This window comes from Panthera onca, chromosome B3 (genome assembly GCF_046562875.1).
Source record: "Panthera onca isolate mPanOnc1 chromosome B3, mPanOnc1 haplotype 2, whole genome shotgun sequence".
NCBI classification, from domain to species: domain Eukaryota; kingdom Metazoa; phylum Chordata; class Mammalia; order Carnivora; family Felidae; genus Panthera; species Panthera onca.
Genome location: NC_138344.1, coordinates 119,839,172 through 119,859,798, shown reverse-complemented (window position 1 = coordinate 119,859,798; position 20,627 = coordinate 119,839,172). Strand labels below are relative to the sequence as shown.

The 20,627-nt window shown below is 45.8% G+C and overlaps 3 protein-coding genes across 29 annotated transcripts in view; 1 reads left to right on the top strand and 2 right to left on the bottom strand.

The window, feature by feature from the left end:
• The window catches only part of TTLL5 (tubulin tyrosine ligase like 5), a 286,889-nt gene extending 281,530 nt beyond the window's left edge, over positions 1–5,359 (bottom strand). For 8 of the 19 annotated variants that reach the window (XR_013556016.2, XR_013556017.2, XM_078447996.2 and 5 more), the window contains exons 1-2: positions 5,022–5,354; positions 3,509–3,678 (exon numbers count right to left, since the gene is read on the bottom strand). Coding sequence is in view for 16 of the 19 variants with exons in the window: in XM_078447996.2 (XP_078304122.2) it covers positions 3,509–3,582 (74 nt within the window). In the remaining 3 variants the exon portion in view is untranslated. Of the gene's footprint in view, positions 1–3,508; positions 3,679–4,826; positions 4,939–5,021 lie in introns of those variants that run through there. The other 11 variants (XM_078447992.2, XM_078447991.2, XM_078447989.2 and 8 more) reach the window with 7 other exon arrangements.
• Positions 5,360–5,531: 172 nt separating this feature from the next.
• On the top strand, positions 5,532–17,669 carry ERG28 (ergosterol biosynthesis 28 homolog). 8 transcript variants are annotated; one of them, XM_078448003.2, is made up of 7 exons: positions 5,547–5,662; positions 7,600–7,736; positions 8,495–8,658; positions 11,226–11,320; positions 13,756–13,899; positions 14,253–14,371; positions 14,500–15,254. In XM_078448003.2, the coding sequence occupies exons 3-7, from the start codon at positions 8,526–8,528 to the stop codon at positions 14,942–14,944; spliced, it is 936 nt and encodes a 311-aa protein (XP_078304129.1). In that variant the 5' UTR covers positions 5,547–5,662; positions 7,600–7,736; positions 8,495–8,525; the 3' UTR covers positions 14,945–15,254. The 8 variants fall into 8 exon arrangements, with proteins under 8 accessions (XP_078304130.1, XP_078304132.1, XP_078304128.1 ...); XM_078448004.2 differs by lacking the exons at positions 7,600–7,736; positions 14,500–15,254 and adding an exon at positions 16,996–17,669 and having other exon boundaries at positions 5,532–5,662; XM_078448006.2 differs by lacking the exons at positions 7,600–7,736; positions 14,500–15,254 and adding an exon at positions 16,595–16,984 and having other exon boundaries at positions 5,534–5,662.
• Positions 17,670–17,993: 324 nt separating this feature from the next.
• FLVCR2 (FLVCR choline and putative heme transporter 2) overlaps positions 17,994–20,627 on the bottom strand; it is a 55,507-nt gene continuing 52,873 nt past the window's right edge. The window contains exon 10 of one of the 2 annotated variants that reach the window (XM_060620323.3): positions 17,994–19,300. In XM_060620323.3, coding sequence (XP_060476306.1) covers positions 19,232–19,300 — 69 coding nt within the window. In that variant the 3' untranslated portion in view covers positions 17,994–19,231. Of the gene's footprint in view, positions 19,313–20,627 lie in introns of both variants that reach the window. The other variant, XM_060620322.3, reaches the window with a different exon arrangement.

Genomic DNA, 20,627 nt, shown 5'->3' with positions numbered 1-20,627 from the left:
TTGGATGATTACCGAAGCAGAAGGTTTGAAGGTTCACTTTACTGAAAGCTTAACAACGTCTTGGTTCTTAAAAAACAATTTCATGAGGCATATATACTATTTACTCCTGGGATCTAGCCTAGATAATTCAAAGCTTCTATGCCTTATTCATACCAGTGCCCCTGCTGGAAATGCCTTCGTCATTTCTGTTCATTTAGCCCTACCCTTAAGGCCCAGTTCATCTCACCATCTCCATAAAGCCTTTCCCACCTCCTCCAGCCCCACAGTGACGCCTTCTCGGAATTCCTATAGTACTCACTGTATAATCATCTGTCAATGACCTTTTTTTCCCCACGTGTATGTCGACGAACTGATATAAAGCTGGCTTTTATGATAGGAATTAAAATTATTTTTTTAGTGCCTTAAGAAACCTTGTATCTAACCCTTCCACATCTACAGTTTAATCTAGCAAAATACAGAAAAAGAGCCCCTTTAAATTCACTATTTGAAATAATGCAAAACAAGGACTGCCTGGACAGTTTCTAGCCCTGAGGTCCAGGACTGCCAGGCATGAACTCTTTAACACAGCCTTGGGATCTGAGCACATCGACGAGATGGCCATGGAGAATGGAGATACATCTTTGGATTAAATCAACGCCCTTAGATGATTTATGGCCTTATAACTTCCAAAACTTTAAAAATGAAAGCGTATCACTCCAAGTGTGAACAAGACTGGCTTAAGATTCCTAAAGTATAAAATGTCTGATAGTTAGACATGAGCTGCTGGAACATTAACAGTCAAAAGTCAACAGGAGTTTGAAAGGAAGAAGAGCAAAAAATCCATGAAATTGGATTGGGATGGGGAATGACACCTGTATTTTCACTACCTTCTACTAGAAACTTAACCTTTCTCAACTATGAAGGTGGGCAACCTAGCCCAGTGGTACGAGCATCATCTGTGTCTTTGAGTCTGTCTGAAATTAGAGATTTTTTCTACCGTATCGCACAGGGGTTGCAGATACCTAAAAATATCATTTACATTTATCACTTAAAGTAGTTATTAACCTTGCCACGAGATCACCTGTGGTCAGTCTTCCTCATCCGACATGAAGCTGGACAACAATTTGGTAGGTCCCACAAAGCAATCAGTCAGCTGCCAAATGGTGACACATCACAGTGGTGGTCCAGACAAACAAGATGCTTCCCAATATTCCCCACTTATAAATGCTAACAAAGACTACCCGACAGAGTGATGAGCTCGTGCAAACTGAGCAAAAACGGTCTTCACACTGCGGTCTTTGGAAAATGGAATTTAACTTACCCACGTTTCAGATGAATAATCTTGTTATTTAATGCATCGGTGAAAAAGCACATATCACTACATTGTGTCACAAGTTTGGGTTTTTTAATCTTAATAACTGCCTTCAATGTAATTGGTACTATTTTTAATGATATATATTTTAAGCACCTAAAAATATTATTCTGATAAGGGATACATGGCATAGAAAAAAGTTAAGAACCCCTGATCCAAGGTGATCTAAAGCATAAAGTCTCCATTTATTCCTTCATTCAGTCACTCAGTCAACAAGTATTTACTGAGTACCTACTATAATATTAGGTTGAACCATCTGAAACTGTCAATATTTTACTGTTTTTGATCTGTCAAAACAGCAATTTCATAGAGTTCAATCTAATACTCATCAGGCCCAACCCTTAAGCCCACTAATAAAAGAAACAGTCATGAAGTAAAAGAATGATCTTGAGGGGTGCCTGGGTGGCTCAGTCGGTTGAGCGTCCGACTTCGGCTCAGGTCATGATCTCACGGTTTGTGGGTTCGAGCCCCGTATCCAGCTCTGTGCTGAGAGCTCAGAGCCTGGAGCCTGTTTTGGATTCTGTGTCTCCCTCTCTGCCCCTCCCCCACTCGCACTCTGTCTCATTCTGTCTCTCAAAAATAAATAAATGTAAAAACAAAATTTTTTTATATGATCTTGAAATCAGAAAGACTGATGCTTGCAGCAAAAGTTAAATTTTGTGAAACAGGTAAGCAACAGCACACAGAAAGCAAAAAGTCACAAGAAGCTAAAGTGACTAGAGGGAATTATCCATTTAATTATCCTGAATAAGACTGACCCAAATATAATGTTAAATCTCTATTTTTTCTATGACCTAACAGTGATGAGAAGCCTCTCTCCAAAGCTCTATGAATGCTTCAGTAATTTTTTGTAGTCATATTAAATAATGTAACCTTCTACTTTATAGTAAGAAATCGACTTTAAATTCAATATTAAAGCCAGTACAAATAATGCCTTAACATTTGTATGGCACTTCATCATTTATAAAGTAGTTTCCTACATATCATTCTATTCGGTTCTAATCATACCTCTACAAAATAGCCGGGGAGATATTATCCCCACTTTCCAGGTTACATAGCATACAAGTACCCAAGGAGACTCACAGAGAATCTTTAAAAACGAATCTTAACTTCGAGTCGCACTCTCTCTTTGTCCTCTGTGCCAAATAATAATGTTAAAGGAGGCAAAACAGCATAGTGCCTCAAAATCCTGGAAAACTAGGTCTGAATCTCAATCCATCACTTACTCCCCCTGAATCCCTGAAAAAGTTCTTTGATATTTGCATGGCTGAGCTTCATCAAGTGGGAATAATAACATGTTCGGATTAAATGAGATACATCAGTTAAAGCCCTTACCGTCATCTATGCTAAATGATAAGCTGCACTTATCACCATCGTTCATTATTATTATTATGAGAATCCATCAGTCAAAAACTTGACTCTTACCTAAAAGAACTCAGGAAAGCAGTATGGTTCAATGGACACAGCACAGGTTACAGAATTCTAATGTACTGCCCCACAGTTACTCTGGTAAGTTACTTGACCTCTCTATATACTATCATTCTATGGTTGTAAAAGCTTTTGAGAAAATAATAGAACCTATCTCACAGAGTTTGGAGGCCTACTTTGCTTTAATGTCTACAAATATCAAAATCTCCTATGTTACAAGCTCCAATCAAGAGTATACAAAGAGCAACATCTAGAGCCAATGTTCACTCCTGAGCCCAGAAACAAAGCCTTATCTCATTTCAGATAGCTAAGGGTAACCAACTAATAAAATCTTGAATTAGATTATGGTTAGAATAAGAGACTCTTAAATACAAAGGACAAACTGAGGGTTGATGGGGGGGTGGGGGGGGAGAGAGGGGAAAATGGGTGATGGGCATTGAGGAGGGCACTTGTTGGGATGAGCACCGGGTGTTGTATGTAAGCGATGAACCATGAGAATCTACACCCAAAACCAAGAGCACACTGTCTCCTGTATGTTAGCCAATTTGACAATAAGTTATTAAAAAAAAAAAAAAAAAAAAAAAAAAAGGAAAAAAAAATCATGGTCAGAAACTAAAACCAGAGTCAGGCTATACCGAAAGAAGGACTAGGTAAAAGAAGGTATAAGTAAAAGAGAATTATTTTCCACCCTAAAGGCAAAGGGTCAAAAGCAAGCTTGCTCTTACTTACTCTTGGCTTACCACCTCCTCATCCTCTGAGGATGATGCTGTCTCCTCCAGGTCCCGGGCCATCACGACTGGCATTTCCTTTAGGGTTTGTCATGCAGTCAGCAGACGGGGGGCCTCAGAGACCTTTACTTGCAGATTCACTGGATCAAACAATTTAGGTGGCAGTGATTCCTGCAAGAAAGCCAAATGATTCGAAACACAACAGGGTTGTCTATTTGTTGGTTATTGCTATTAATCTTCCAAGTCTAAAAAAACGAATATTTACCTAAATGGTGCCCAACCTCTGGAAGCTTACCTTCTCTCACAGTGCCCCACTAATGCCACAAAAATCAAAATTTTTTTCCAAACATACTGTCTGTCCTCTGTGCATTTAGAGAGCTGCTATTAAAAAATAATAATAAAATAAAATAAAGAGCTCTTATTAAGTTTGAGCTTCTCATTTTTCTTTTACATACTAAATCTAATAAGACTTAGCTCTTAGAAAAGTCTGAAATAGGTAGTCGATTGCCTAAAACAGACTCCTTGCTTAGAAAAACCTGTCTGGGTTAAAAATAAAAACTCAAGATTTACGATCCTTGAAATTATTTCTTTAGACTCTATGACAAGCACACAGGTAAAATGCCCTCATGTTTCCACTAAAACAAACTCAACCACTAAACTAAAAGATTAATATATTCTCCTGAATCAAGGTCATAAATAGCTGGGAGAAAAAAAAAAAAAAACACTGTCCTTTCAAACACTCAAAAATTATTCTCCCTTACTAAAAATCACAAACTATGATCTGAATCTCGAAAAGGCATTAAAATTAGGATATTTCTAACTTAAAATATGTTTTCATAGTAAAAAGTACGTTTGTTGGGTGTTTAGGGCTGAAATGGAAATTACAGATATAGAAAATGAAAATGTTTAAATGACCATAACCCTATCACTCAGAGATAATCATGTGATGTCGATCTTTGCAAATCTTATTTTTCTATGCATTCATATACACATATAAGATCGTAAACAGGACAAAAAACCGTGGATCCCGATAATGATCCCTACAGATCTTCAGCGGAATGGGCACGATCTAATAACTTCAAAGGCGTTCTTCGGGGGATTCCCAACGGGATTTCCCGATCTTTCCCAAAATGTTGGGAAGTCCTTTAAATTAAAACGAAACAAACAAGACCTCCAAGCGAGGAACGGATGCCAAACCTGTCGCAGGCTGCCAGCAGAGTAGAGAGAGACACGGAGATCGGAAGAAGATTAAGGACAACTCGCTCAAGAAGCGTCCTCGCCCTAAAGGGATCAGCCCCTCAGCCCCACCCCCGGCTCACCCCAATCCCAGGTAGGTCCTCAGATGCTCCCCACGGAAAGGACAGGGGCGACTCCGCCGCAGCGATTCAGCCTAGCGCGCCCGGAAGCCAACAGCTGCTCCCAGACTTCAAGAGGGAAGTGCAGCAGCTGGCGCCCGCCCAGACCCGGGAGCTCACCTCCCTCCGGTAGGGAAGCGCGCCGGCGCAGGCGTTTACCTGTCTCATCTTCCCATGGCTCGGAGCCGGCGGGCGGGGACCGCGCTCTGCGCCTACCACCCTCTCCTCCTTCCCCAGGCGGGCTCACGGCCGCCGCCGACGGCTGCTTCCCCCGTTACTACAACAACCAACAAGCAACCGCCCGCTGGGAGCCACTGCGCAGGCGCCCGCCACCCCGCGCTGAAAACGCTCGACTTCGGGCGCGAAGGAATTTCGTCACCGCGGCGCAGCGCGGGCGCAGAGCTTTGCCCTCAACAGAAGTCTTGAGTTGTTTTTTCCGCTCTTTTCCCCTCCACTACTAAGGGGTTGACTCCAGCCGCGAAGTTCTTCCGCCACGCTCAAGAAGAGGGCTCACTGCGTGAGCAGCGGTACAGAGGGGCGGGGGTGGGAGGGGAGGTGCCTTGAGAAGCGGCACCCGCTGATTGGCAGTAAAGGGGTTCACGCCCCATCTCCTGCTCGAGCAAAGCAGGAGCAGCCAATCAGAGCGAAGACTGACGGAAACGACCCAATCCTGGAGCCGGGCTGTGGGCGGGGGCGAGGACAAATGGCTCAGGTGGACTCCTCGCTGGAGCTGTTTTGGATCTTTGCTGCTGCTGCTCTTCCTGCTGCCGCCGCTGCTCAGCTGGGGTTCCGGTCACCAGGTAGGCGCAACATGGGGAGAAAAGAGAGGGAGGCATTTTTGTGCCATCTGATTGAGAGGATCCGGAGAGTCTGGAAAAATGGAGGTGGGGTGGAAGGAAGATCCCTGGGAGGCAACCTTCTGGGGGACAAGGGGTTCGAGAGACCTTGAGAAGGAGGAGCTAGGACTATGAAGAGGAAGGCATGGTAGGTTCAGGAAACCACTGAAGGAATGAGCAGGCACTATGAGCCTAGCCCAGGGCAAGGACCCTTCACTTTCTCATGTAATTCTCACAATAACCCTTGCGATAGGTGTTTTTTAAGCTCCATTTTGCAGATTTCTCACCCAGGGTCACACAGGTGCTGAATGATCGGGGCAGGATAGGAACCTCTCTCTCTCTCTCCTGACTAGTTTTAACACCAAACCTTTGCCGGGCCGGGCCAGGAGAAAATTTGAGAATAGATGCTGGATGCTTTAGGAGGCCCTAAAGCTTTAGGGAATTTGGGGGAGAGGGATGGGTGGAGCAGTTCGGAAGAGTGCTGAGGTTCTGCGCTCATCAGCTATCGTGGGGATTTCTAAGAGCTTCCGTGAGATGGGCAGAAGTTCTCTCAAAGATGGGGCCTTCCATCAGGCTTTTCTGACCCTGGGAGGTGAAAGCGCAAGTCTCCTACTGAGGAATGGTGAGAAAATAAGGAGGCGGGGGGGCGGGGGGGGGCGGGGGGAGGGTGATATCTTGAAAGATGAGGGAATCTTGGCCCATGCTGTGACGCCTGTGATCTCCAGTAAAGCTCTATTCTCTCTGGACTTCAACTAGGTCCACTGTTGTGATCTACCATTCCCTGAGGGATTTGTGCTTCCTCCTCTAGAGCTTTTCTTTTCTTTCCTTTTCTTTTCTTGTCTTGTCTTGTCTTGTCTTGTCTTGTCTTTTCTTGTCTTTTCTTTTCTTTTCTTTTCTTTTCTTTTCTTTTCTTTTCAGTGCTTCACACTGTCAGGCCATTGCTGACTTTAATATCTATTTCAACTGTGTAGCCTAAGACACTGAAACTTCTGCCAGAGTGACCAAAAAAAGCCTGATAGTTTATCACCACTTCAGGCCCAAGGAGTTAACCTGACAAAAGATAAACTGTGGGGAAAGCAAAAAAGCAGCCAAAAACAAAACAAAACAAAACCACAGTGAAGATGAGAAGTAGTTCTATTACTAAATTCTTAACGGGAGTTTTATTTAAACCAAGTAGATTGAAATCATTGCTCCTCAAGAGTTCATTTTTTTTTTAAACAAAAAGTATACCATGTGAGGACTTTGTATACAGCTTCGAGACAGAAGTGGATATAGTGTGTTTGTCTCCCTTAAAAATGGAAATTTCGGGGCGCCTGGGTGGCGCAGTCTGTTAAGCGTCCGACTTCTGCCAGGTCACGATCTCACGGTCCGTGAGTTCGAGCCCCGCGTCGGGCTCTGGGCTGATGGCTCGGAGCCTGGAGCCTGTTTCCGATTCTGTGTCTCCCTCTCTCTCTGCCCCTCCCCCGTTCATGCTCTGTCTCTCTCTGTCCCAAAAATAAATTAAAAACGTTGAAAAAAAAAATTTAAAAATGGAAATTTCATTAAAAAAAAAAAAACTTCATCAAACTATTCTCAGGGAGGCAGTATTGCAGTGTGAGTCCAACAGATCATGGTTTGTATCTCCACTCTGCCATATGTTAGCTGTGTAACCAAGCAAATCCCTTAATGTCTCTGTGCCAGCCCTCATCTGTAAAATGGAAATAGGACCTTGTTTAAGGATTGATTAAATGAGATAATGTATGTTAGGTGTTTGGCAAAGTGCACGGCCTATCCAAGTGCCCAATAACTGTTAGCTGTTACTCTTTCTCTTACAACCCAACACCAACATTGCTGTTTCGTTCTCTGTGTAATTTTCCTGCTAGTTCTCAAGTCACGGCAGCTTATTTATTTTTAACTTTTAGATCATTTAGCTTATGGAGCCCGATGTACCTGAGAACCAGAGTGGAAAAAAATCTGAGAGTGTAAATATTGCCCGTACTCCACAGGTTCCACGCTAATATATAAGGCTTGGAAGGATCTGTCATCAGTAGCCCGGCAGGTAACCATTGGTAGATTTACAGTCACCTTTGAGCCACTTACCTTAAAAAGAATGACATAAAAAAACTAGGCTAGGAGTAAAGATAGCAAAAGACTGATTCCAACCAAGAGAAAAGGCTAACATTGTGGAGAAGTTGCTTAGACAAAAATAAGTACTGTGTCACTTATTGCAAAGTATACTGTTGATTCACCACTATTAGTCTAACTAAATATTGAGACCGGTTTCTATAAGTCTTACTCAGAAGTCCATTTTATCACTGGGCATATGGGTGGCTCAGTTGGCTAAGCATCCGACTCTTGATTTCCACTCAGGTCATGATCTCACGGTGTGTGAGATCAAGCCCCAAGTTCATGAGATTCTCTCTCTCTCTCCCTCCCTCTCTAAATAAATAAACTTTAAAGAAAAAAGAGACCATTTTATTAATTTATAGTAAAATTTGTACACCTCCTTTTCATCCGTTCCTTCCCCCCCCCCCCCTTTTTTTTTTTGGCTAGGTTTACCATTTCCAGCCCCAGGCATTATTTAGCCTTTTTCACTCTAGGTAAAGGTTAGCACCCTTTGGTTTTGGGTGAAGTAACAATATGTCAAGATAACTGAGGGTAGATGAGCCTCAGAGACTTAGAAAGCAGTTCACAAAGTGATTGCCCAGATAAACTTAGTACAGCCTTCATGAGTGGGATACAGGTTAACTACACAAGTCAGAGAGCTCATAGTTGAAGTAGACTAATTGTCTCACGTTTTTTGCCTTTGTTTCCAAGGCAAAGAGCCCTCTCGGGTTGGCCGGAAGTCATGAGCCGTTTCTTGAACGTGTTACGAAGCTGGCTGGTGATGGTGTCCATCATAGCCATGGGAAACACGCTGCAGAGCTTCCGAGACCACACCTTTCTCTATGAAAAGCTCTACACCGGCAAGCCAGACCTCGGTAAGAAGTCAAGAGAATTGCCTCCTTTGCGGGAGCTGCCTAAATTGTGGTTCCTAGGCCAGGCCGTCCATGAGAACCACCTAGGAAATTTAAAAACGAACAAACAGCACAGCTGCCTGTTTTCTTCTCCAAACTTATTTCCTGAAACTTTTGCCCCACCCCTGAATGGGACCCAAAGGTGTAGTTTTTCCTAACTTTCCAGGTGATTCTGATGCTGGCTAACCTAACCTTTGGCAGCCAGTGGAACAATAGACTTTGTGGATAGCACTTGGCCCTCTTCCCCCCAAGCTTGTCTGAATACCTTTTCATTCATTTTATACTGCCCTATACGTTTTACAGGCAATACAAAGTATTACAAGGGCAAGTGAGGAAATCGAATTATTTGGTGACTCTGGGATTCCCCACTAGAAAGCTATAAAGAAGCTTTTCATATTATCTCAGCCCTCTTCAGAAACTAGGTTGTGCCCCAAATGGTTTATATTCTGTGTTGCAAATGGGAAGTTATAAAACCAAAGTCTTCCCAAACCGTGACGAGCCCCTGAGATGATACCCGACATTCCTCTGAGCTGGTGTCCCAAAGTGAAGCTTAGAAGGCCTCTGGTGGCCTGTCCCAGCTTCCTGAGCCTCTCTGCTGAGACCATTTTCACATTTCAGCTTGCGCTTCCTTGCACCGATGTGTGGGGTAGTGGTGTTTGAGCTGCAGGATCATTTCACGCAGCTGACAATTCTGTGTCACATTTATAGCTAACCCAGATTTGGGCCCTGACCTAGCTCATTTTTCTGCAACGTCTCCACATAAAGTGAATCTAAGTAGGCTAAGGCTCATTTTGAACAAAACTCAAGTACAGTAGGAGTAAAGAACCTGGAAGAGTGGGTGGGACAGTTCACTTTTTCACCCTCAAACACTGCCTTCTGATGACTGTAGATGCACAGGATTGCAGAAATTACCTGGTCTGGTCCTTTTTTTTTTTTTTTGAGAGAGAGAGCACGTACAAGTGAGGGAGAGGGAGGGAAAGAATGTTAAGCAGCTCCACACTCAGCACAGAGCCCGACGTGGGACCGTGAGATCATGACCTGAGCCGAAATCAAGAGTCAGACACTTAACCAGCTGAGTCACCCAGGCACCCTTGGTCTGACCCTTTAAGTATAAATTGAGAGAGAAAAGTCCAGGGGTCATGTGATTCACTCAAGGGCATATAGCTGTGCAAAAGAACTGTGGGTGGGTAGGTGGGTGTCTTATCTCCAGCCCAGAAGCAGAGACTGTCTTCCCCCCCCTCCTAATCTGGGGCTGTCATGGTACTCTGCTGATAACCACAGTATTCTGGAGCATCCCGTAGAATGTCACTTGGGGCCTAGTGTGGTTAGGGCTGATGAGATACTCCACTTTTGTATCTCACTAACTAGAGATATTTCCTCAATCTTTTCATCAGAAAAGCTATCAAACTTGTTTATAAAAATTACAGCTTTCCAGGGCCGCCCACTAGATATTTGGCATATGGGATTTTTTTCCCACCTTACTACCACGTAAAGGCCTTCAGGGTTATGAAATTGGTATCACTGTCTGGTTTTCCAAAGGATGGAAAATCCTTAAAGCCCAAATAAACATTAGTAGACCTTTCAGTTATCAGTCTTGTCCCTTACAATTTCTCTTGCTCAGTAGACCAGCAAAGGAAAACTTTCACTGTTGTGGCATTCCTGGCCACAGGATGCCTTAGATAAATGGCTGTACATTGCAGTCAACCCAGAGAGAGATTTTTAGAAAATACTTCATGCCCAGGGCCTGCCTTCAGAGAATATGATTTAATTGGTCTCGTTCCCAGGTCTTGAGAAATGGATAAAGCTTCTGTAGTTGACTCTAATAAACACCCAGGGTCAAGAACAGCTGCTATGGAGGACTATGATCAATACTTTCAGGACAAGATACTTAGTACAGCGGTATCAGAACAAAGCCACCAAGAGCAGGGTGGCCGCAGCAAACACCAAACAAGCAGTGTTTTGTTCCAGTACAAAGTGCACAGGAAAGCAGCTCGGTTTGGCCTTTGTTCAAATAATACAGATCTGGATCCAAGAGAAGACTTCGGTCTCTTCAAAACCAGACTGAGCATCTAGATAAGCCCCCGGATTTCTGAGTCCTCTCCTGCCTCAGCCTTGAAAGCTTACACCGCCTAGACATCTTGTATTGACAGACCACTATGTGCAACATTCCCCCAAACGTGCGCTGACCCACGCTTGCTGGACTTCACCAGCACCTGAGTGGCTTCCAAAGCAGAGGCATAAACGTCTGCATTCAGGAGTTATTGCCTAAGTGGGCCCTTCGTTGGGTTTCTCCTCTTGAAATTCCCCCACCCAACTGTAGACATGTGAAGAGGAGCTAAGCCGTTCTCATTCTGGAATTCCTTCCATTCCTTCTAGTTCCCATGTGTAGCACCAGAGCCTCCCGTCTGCCCAGCCAAAGAGAGTTCAGGCTTAGCAGCCTGCCTCCCATGAACCACCAGTGAGGTGAGAGGAGTTTGGAGGGAACCTCACCCCTGACTCTCTCAACACTCTTGCTTTTTCCTACTATACAGTGAATGGCCTCCAAGCTCGGACCTTTGGGATCTGGACCCTACTCTCATCAGTGATTCGCTGCCTCTGTGCCATCGACATCCACAACAAGACGTATGTAAGGGAAGAAAGAGCTTAAGCATCCCTTGTTGGAAATCAGGTGCCAGGCATATCCAGTGTGCCCCTCCCCTTGGAGACCTGCTGATGTTCATACATTAGCCTAGAACATGGATAATAAAACGTTAATGGGTTCTATTCTTTCCAAGCCAAAAAAACATAATAGGCCTAACAGGTCTTTGAAGTTTGAAAATTCTTTGGAAGTCGGTAGCAACTGGCTATTACCATTGATCCAGTGGCCTACAGCACATCCCTCCACTCCTTTACTAAAGAATCAGCCTTTCTCTGCTCCAGAAGTAGAGTAGTGTGCTCTTTTTAGAGCAGCCACCCACATATACCTTATTCTCACATTCCTCAAGAAGTAGGAATGACCAAAAATCACAATCCATGCGAAAAGGAACCCACAAGTAAACTGCTGTGCGCCTATGCAGAGTCCACATGTGAGGGTGAAAGAGAGCCCAGGACTCCTAACATTCTGCCTCTAGGGTCGTCACACTGCCTCGGACCATTTGCAGAGGGCCATAGCTTCCTGTCTACATAATGCTGTAACCGGTGCTGACCACTGGAGGGGGCTTGAGCTTCCTTTCCAACCGTCCTCACCACAACCAAAGTGGAAAGTTTGCTCCAGTCAGTGGCTAAGGCCACCAAAATACCAACCTCACACTAAAATGTTTTTCTGTCATATCCAAGCTCTCAGCATTTGGGAAAAGAGGAGGTGATGATATTTACCGAACACCTCTGATTAATGCCAGGAGCTTTTATCCACATGACCTTGATTAAGTCTCCTAGCAGCCCTGGGAGATAATGGTTTTCATTCCTGATTTTGCAGATCTGCATATTAGGAGACCCAATTAATTTGAACTGAGGAAGGCCAACTCAAGTGGGATTTGAAGCAATGCTATTAACCCTGCGATCTCTCCCAACTTTTAAAATTTTTTTTTTTATTTTTATTTTTTGGAACTTGAAACTATAGTTTGACTTGTTCTAGATGGACATGTATTTTTGGAAGCAGTGTGGTTTAGTGGAAACAGCCTGGGGCCCAAGAATGAAAACAAGAAAATGGTTTCTTGTCTCAGTTCTCCTGGTAACTATTTTTGTAGCTGCAAGTTCATTATACGGTTGACCCTTGAACAACATGGGGATTAGGAACAGTGGCTCCCTATAGTTGAAAATCCACATCTAACTTTTGACGCCCCCCAGAACTTAACTACTAATGGCCTACTACTGACCAGAAGCCTTACTGATAAGAAAGTCGATTAGTACATATTTTGTACATTATCTGTGTTATATATTGTGTTCTTACAATAAAATAAGCCAGAGAAAAGGTTCTTAAGAAAATCATAAGGAAGAAAAAATACAGTACTGTACTGTATTTATCTAAAAATCCACATGTAGGGGCACATGGGTCACTCGGTCAGTTAAGCATCCAACTCTTGATTTCAGCTCAGGTCAAGATCTCACAGTTCGTGAGATGAGCCCCCTACTGGACCCTGAGCTAACAGGGCAGAGCCTGCTTGGGATTCTGTCTCCCTGTCTCTGCCCTTCCCCTGCTTTCTCTCTCTGTCTCGAATTAAGTATTTAAAAATCCACATATCACATAAAAGTGGACCCTTGCTGCTCAAACCCATTTTGTTCAAGGACCAGTTCACTTTCTTCGGCATCTTGGTCTCTTTATGTATAAGATGAAACCAGTATATCTGTTGTACCTCTCAAGGTGACTGGGAGGAAGAACTGACTAATTCCTTTAAAGACCTTTATGTGATAAAGAATTGCCGATAGGTATAAGAGGTGTATCTTTCATTTGCTGTGCTTTTGGAATGAGACTTACCTCATCATCCCCCATTCCTTTCCCCTTCTTCCAACACAGGATAGCCACAAATGCCGACTTCTGTTTCTAGCCTTTTTTAGCCTGGGACGCTGGTCCATGTTCTTCTGATCTACACTGGGATTCGATTTCCTTCCTAACCAGAAATTCAAATTCAGCACCCAAACATACGTATTTACTGACTGTATAAAAACATACACAGGAATGATAAAATTCAAATTTAACATATCAGTTCCTTCTGGGGAGGGAGGGAGGGGGGCTCGGGAAGGGGGTCCAGGTGGGATTAGGATACACAGAATGCTTTAACTGATTACCTGTAATATTTTGTTTCTTAGAAAAAGTATCTGAAGCAAAAATGTCAAAACATCCAGATTTGCTGGAGCAGGGTATTGGTTGCATACAGGTTCATTAGAATATTCTCTTATCAACAATGTTTTGTATGTTTAAAGTATTTCGTAATTTTAAATTTTTCACAGTTAAAAAAAGATATCTCCAATCCATGTGGTCAGTCGTCCTATAACTATACTATCTCTTTTCCACCTCTTGGTCAAAACGGAGGAAAGAGTTCTCTTCCCATGAGATTATCACTGTGTCCTCCACCATTTTCCTAGGCTAAGATACTAAATAACCAGCCCACGTTGCAAGAGCGTCTAAAAGCCTCACAGAGGTCCTTGCTGCTCATGCCCCATTCAGGCCCTTCACTCTGTGGCATCCCTCGTATACACCTGCCAGGTGGGCGTGGACTACAGAGCCAAGTGAGTAGAATATGTAAGCGTGATTGATCCGAAACTGTCTATACTGCTAGGATTGCCATAACCCAGACTCGCTTTGCTGTAGCTGGCTTCACCACCTTGCCACAACTCAGAGACCCACTCTGGATGCCTGAACCGCACTCTCAGTCTAGCAGTGGAAACCTTCCGTTTTGTCCTAGTAGAGGATAAATCGATGTGGTCGAGCAGACAGGTCTTTCTCTGGCCCAAGTCTCCTCTCCCTTTAGCCATAGTCGCCTCCCTGGGTTGGCTTCTGTGTGTGTGGAGCCAGACCTCTACTCTTCCTCTGCGCCCCACAAGCATCGCCTCTGTTCTCACGTCTGTCTGCTCCCTTGCAGGCTGTACCACATCACACTCTGGACCTTCCTCCTCGCCCTGGGCCACTTCCTCTCCGAGCTGTTTGTCTTTGGGACCGCAGCTCCCACGATTGGCGTCCTGGCACCCCTGATGGTGGCAAGTAAGCATCCGAGCACCCCAGACCTCCCGCAGGAACTGCACCCTCGGGCTGGGGCAGAGGGCAGACACACAAGGGTGTAAGAAAGTGCCGTGCCTGTGTCAGCCACGAACCTTTTCTCTGTGTTGAAGGTTTCTCGATCCTGGGTATGCTAGTTGGGCTTCGGTACCTAGAAGTAGAACCAGTATCCAGACAGAAGAAGAGAAACTGAGGCCAACGTTACCAGCTCCAAGACTCCATCCTCCACCTTTGCTGTCCCCTACCTTTATCCTCCCTCCTTTTAGTTCTTCTTTTCTGCACCATCCTGAGCCCTCTGACCCCCTGCTAGCCTTTTACGTTTGGGGTTTTTCTTTAATTATGTTTACGATACCGTATAACTTTCATACAGAAAAGTATATGATGTGTACGAACAATTTAAAGAATCATTTTAAGGTGGATACCCCATACCTTCCCCCAGACCAAGAAATTGCCAGCACCTTCGAAACCCACTGTGTGCCCTTCCTCCACCAGCAGCCTCTTCCAGGACCCTTTTCCAGCCTTCTGCTTTTTCCCTTTTATTTTCATCCCTTCATCTGACTTGCGTGGTGGGAACACGTGAACTGTGAAACTTAACAGCTGCTGCCTTGCCCAGAGCAGCAGCCTCCAAGGGCTGCTTCGGGGTTGCCCTCCCAGGTCGGGCTCCTCTCTGCTGCTGGACCCGAGACTCTGAACCATCCGAGAAATGGGCAGTTCTTCTAAGAAGGGCTCCCCTGTGAGTGAGCATGGCTCATATCCTTGTGTCTACAAGTGGATCGGGGTTGGAAGAGTCTGGGCTGTTTTTAGACCTTCTGGTCAGCTGTATTTGTGTAACGAATTTTGTAGTAAATAGAAAAACCCTGTGCTTGGATCAGTCCTTGTACTTTGACCTTCCCTAAGCCAGGAGCGCTCCTGCTCTCCTCTGAGCTGTAGCAGAGGAGAATCGCAGCATTTTGTGGATCAAATACACTATAATGAGTAGGACAGCTCAAGGACCCAGGCACACCTGGCTGCCGCTGGCACGTCTGGTCACTTGTTCATTTCTCCTGAAGTCCAGTCTGCCTCTCCTTCCCCACCTTCAAGATTCTGAGTTCACAACTGAACGGTCAGGAGGACCCTTTCTTGTTTTCTTGCTAAGGAGGAGACAGCTTCTTGAGAAAGCAGAGGCAGAAAATAGCACGGAAGGAACAGCTGCCTAACCATGGAAAGGAGAGCTTGAAACCCCAATGATAATGGGCTCGAGCAGGTAGTTGCCCTCCAAACAGAATTCTGAGGGGCTCCTCACTGGCGGGGCCCACACGCAGTGTGTAGACTGAAGAACCCATTCATTACATCAACAAAGTATTTATTGAACATTTAACTCCAGGCCAGACACTTGAGAAAGAGAAATGATGTCCCAGGCAATGTCCCTGTTCCTGTGGCCCTTGCAGTGAAGTCAAGGTAATGGACAATAAAGCAACACACAAAAACAACTTCAGACGCTAAGAACTCTAGAATACAAGGTTTTAGGGCGCTGGGTGGCTCAGTCGGTTAAGCGGCCGAGTTCAGCTCAGGTCATGATCTCACAGTTTGTGGGTTCGAGCCCCACATCGGGCTCTGTGCTGACAGCTCAGAGCCTGGAGCCTGCTTCCGATTCTGTGTTTCCCTCTCTCCCTCTGCCCCTCCCCAGCTCGCACTCCGTCTCTGTCTCTCTCAAAAATAAAATAAACGTTAAAAAAAAAATTTAGAATACAAAGTTTTATGATCAAGAAGGTAGGGGGTGCACAGTTCAGATTATCAGGAAAGGACTCCCTGAGGGGATGGGATTTGAGCTGAGCCTTGAATGCCCAGGCATTAGATGTCTTCATATAGGAGGCAGACATTTAGGGCAGAGGGAACAGCATCTGGAAGGTAGGAACCATCTTGTTGAAGGAGTAAGAACCAAGTAGAGAAGTTGGGAAGAGAAAGGTGAGCAGTCAGGGAGGCAGGGGACTTGCAAAGGCAGGATAGGAAGCTTAACGTTAAATACTTTAAGCTTAATAAATACTTAAATGCACTGGGAATTCTCTATCAGTTAAGGCTTTTTAGGTGAAAAGAACAAAACTGTCTTAAACTAGCTTAAACAATAAAGATAACATTGGCTCGCAAAATTGAAAAGTTCAGTGGATTATAGGCTTCAGGAATGGTTTGATCTGACTCTGCTCTGCCCTCCTGTGTTGGTTTCATCCTCAGGCTGGCTTCCTTTATGGTGCCAAAAGTGGCTGCAGCAATACCAGGCCTCACATGCCAACACTACGTCTAGAAAAATAGCTCAGGGATACAGACTATCCCTCCCTCACCAACTACTGTTAAGGAGATAGTAAAAGCAATGATTTTGCAGAGTTTGCATGTAAGTGTAGATCCACATGGAGCCCACCTAAGAAAGTGAATTGAAAACATGCATGAGTTGGATGCGGATCCTCTGAGCATACATCCTAGAAATGTGATTCCTGATGAGCAAAGACAAGATCCCAAAGGATCCAAAGAGACGATTTAGAGTAGTTGGAAGATATTATGAATATTCTATTTCTTTAACCGCCAGTCTTGGCTCCCTTCCGAGATGATTTAAAGTAGAATCCGTAATGTCTCTCCAGCTCAGAACTGCTAACAGATAATGGTCCCAGAATGCCACAGACACAGTGCAATTTCCAGGAAAGAGATGCACAGAAAGCCGATAGCAGCATGTCCAGATCACAGTACGGGGTGAACGCACCTGGGAAGGGAGAAGTGGCAGTTGGCCGGACAGATCAGAAGAGAAGTGGCAGCACCACAGCAGATGCCAAAAAGCGTGGACTCTGGCCAGGGCAGGATGGTACAGTCCTAGAACAAATACTTCGGCCACGCTTTGAGGCAGAGCCAGAAACCACAGTGGGCTATCAGCGGTTACCCCGAGTGGACCGTCTGCAAATACACACAGCACAGAAGGCGGTCAGGGTCACGTGCTGGGCGCCGAGTTGCCAGGCACCACGTAGGCCAATGTTCACTTTTACTGCCTTGTCTTTAAAAAGTAACCCACTGGGATGGTAACATCTGTGTAAACAGAGGACCCACCTCCGCAGAAGGCCACAGGAGCTGCTCCTCTAGCCCCAGCCCCTCCCGCACCTGAAATGGGCAAGACTCTCATTCTTGTGCCAAAAGGCACCTCCGCCCCCACCTGATGACAAGGCAGACCACTCGGAGAATCTTTTATTGCCTTAAAACATCTGGCATTACAAACAGAAAATACAAATTATGTTCTTAAAATAAAGGAACAAATGGATCTGGTAAACATTCTGTTAAAAAGTTTGAAGGAGCTGAAGAGTAAGCACCTTTCTCCTTATCAAAAGTAAGACACGCTTTCTCTCCACTTCGCTTCCACCCCCAATCACTCCCCCCACCAGAAGTGTGAACTTCTTCTATTACCCGGAATGTACAGAATGTACGTACACACACACACACACACACACACACACACACACCTGGTTCCCCTCAGGCAGTGGCCCGGGCACCCCGGCACTGCTGCCAACCGACCCAGGCTGCTCCCGTTTGCCAAGGCCGGGGCAGTGGCCACAGCCAAACAGCACCATGGTCATGATCACAGCTGTTCACCACGCAGGAGAAATTACTGAAATGTCTTATTTTCAGGGGACACCACCCAAGGCCATGAGTAGAGCCAGACAGCAGGCTAGGCAGGAGAGGAAGTCACCTTGGGTTGGTTTAAAGGGACTCCCTTTAAATTCACAATATCTGATTTAAAAAAAGATTACTGCTGGAAGAGGGCAGGAAGAGGGGGTGAGTGTAAGAATACTGTCCCCTCCGGAGGCAGGTGCACTTAATTCAAGCAGACTCACTTCCCATTTCAAGGGCCAGCTTTCCTTCTGCCCCTTTCCTCTCATCTCGCAGAAACAGCTGTGGATTTCTCAGCGTGGGATGAATCAAGGTTAGCTCTCAGTAAAGGTTACAGGAAGTTGGCTGGGATTTCCCTCCCTTCAGAGAAAGCAAGTGCAGAGGCTGATGGAGTTTCTCAAGGTAGTGTCCACATGAAGGCATCAGAGGTGACTGTGACCCACACGGAAGTCCCTGGGCAGAGACTCTGTAGAAAAGAACTTAGTCCCAAATCAAGCCACCACGGTCCCCAACTGCCTTCACAGGTGCCCTCACACACCTAGGCAGCTCACTCTCCCAAATGGGTTTCTTCTTCATGGCCACAGCAAAATTTCTGTCAAGTTTATTGATGTTTGGTTTGATCAGCTCTTAGGAAAGGGTTTGGAAGCAGACCCCAACCTCAGGCCAGGAGAAACGAGGCCGAGTCCTGATGGCTTCGTTCTGATGCAGTTTTTTTTCTGATGGTGCTTTTTCCCACAGGAGTCAGCAGCCGGGCTGGTGACCCCCAAATTCCCCTCATCCGGAGCAGCTGCCTCTCCTTAGGACTGGGCTTCTAAGGGTCTTAAGACACTAGAAAAAGTTAATATCCTGAATAAGCTTCCTTTCCGCGATAATTTTGCAGGCTCTTTCTTTGCAGGATGGAGGGGAAGGGGGAAGACAGGGCAGCACCGTTCTCCACCAAACTCTCCCAACACCAGCTCCCATAACCCACGAGGGGGAGGGGGCGGGAATGGAGTGTGCATTTGGTGAAAGGTGCCATCGTCCCCAACCAGACCATGCAAGCTCTTGAATGGGTTCCAGGAGGCAGAGGCACCGCCATCCAAGCCACAGATATTCCAGCCGGTTCCCTCCAAAAGCTGCTCCAGTGAAGACCTGTGTGCTGGCAGTGAATGCTGACCAAAGAGGCGGGGGGGGGGGGGGGGGGGGTGCCGTCGGTGTTCCCTGAGTCGCCACCACCTTCTTCTCTCAGAAGTGCTCCTCAGACACAATGGTGGGTACTTTGTTGGCATTGCTCTCCTCCTCCTCCTCCCCCTCCTCCTGGAGTTTCTGCAAGGCAAAACAAGCAGGCAACCCTGTGGGTGAAGAGGGGCAAGACTCCACCTGGGCCGGAACGACTGCCTGTTAGTGACCATAATCAGTGGCAAAGTGGGAAAACCAAGAGCCAGAGGCCCCTCGGCGGCCCCAAGAGTAAACAAAGGGAAGAAAAGCAACCAGTCCTTGCCAGTGTGCCCTTTAAACACACACACCATCACAGCATCCTCAAAGAAAAAAAGCCAAGAAAGCCATCTCTGATGCCACAGCGACCACAAACCATCCTGTTCCAAGTGCCATTCCAGGCTCCCTCTCAGGAATGAAATAGCAGAGCCTGCTCTCCCTCCCCATTCTGACAGCCTAAAACTCATCTGGACTGGCCACCAAGGAGCTATCCAAAGTGCCGGGTCTGCAACTCCCACAGAATTTCTGACTACCTTCCTTTGGAGGCAGCCCCCAGGACGAGGAGTATTAGGATAATGTGCAGGGAATGGATGCATCAAAGAGAATCTGTATAAAGACACGATGCATATAAACTCACTGGCTAAAAATATCTCTATACCCTTTATACCTAGAGAAGAAGACTTGGGGTCAGTGTGGCTTTGACTTTCTCGGGGAAAGGATGTGAGGTGGGGTTGGAACTAAGTATGGCCTGGAAGTCATCCTGTGGGGTCCCTAAGTCCATGCGGTGCCTTGCTTCTTACCTCGAGTGTGCATCCAGTTAGTGAGAAGACCTTGGCACAGGCCCAGCCCTGCCCCCACCACCATTCAAGAGCCAGAGGAACATCTACAGGCCCAGCTAGAGTCCAGTGCCAATTGGACAAATGGTGCTTCTCCCCCAGGGACTGTCTCGAGGCTAACGTACATCAAAAGCTGTAGAAACCCAACCTCCCCATTCTCACTCTTGCTAATTTTTTGGCCCCAGGTCAACCTCAGCCATGAGTAGCCTTCGTTCAGGCAACCAGCAGCCTGCTTAAGTCAACCAGGCAGCCTCTCTCCTCTCGCGGACACACATGTGTGTGCCCACACATGCCTGCCCTCTCCAAAGCTGGCACTTTGAAATCACAACCAGAAACCCAGCTTAGTGGGGACAGAAGTACAGCCACCGTCTCTTGGCTGAGAACTACCAACTGAAAGAAAAATGGAAACCCAAACCAAGATTTTCATCATCGAGGTTAGTCACTAGCCCCAAGCCAGTTCTGTCTCTTTTTTCCAAAACTGTTCATCTCATAGATTAGAAAGAGCAGCTCTGGCCACATCTGCCAGGCGCCCTGTCTTTTTACCTGGCTCTGATGATGAATTCATGTGGTGGTGGCCGGGTCTCACCCTG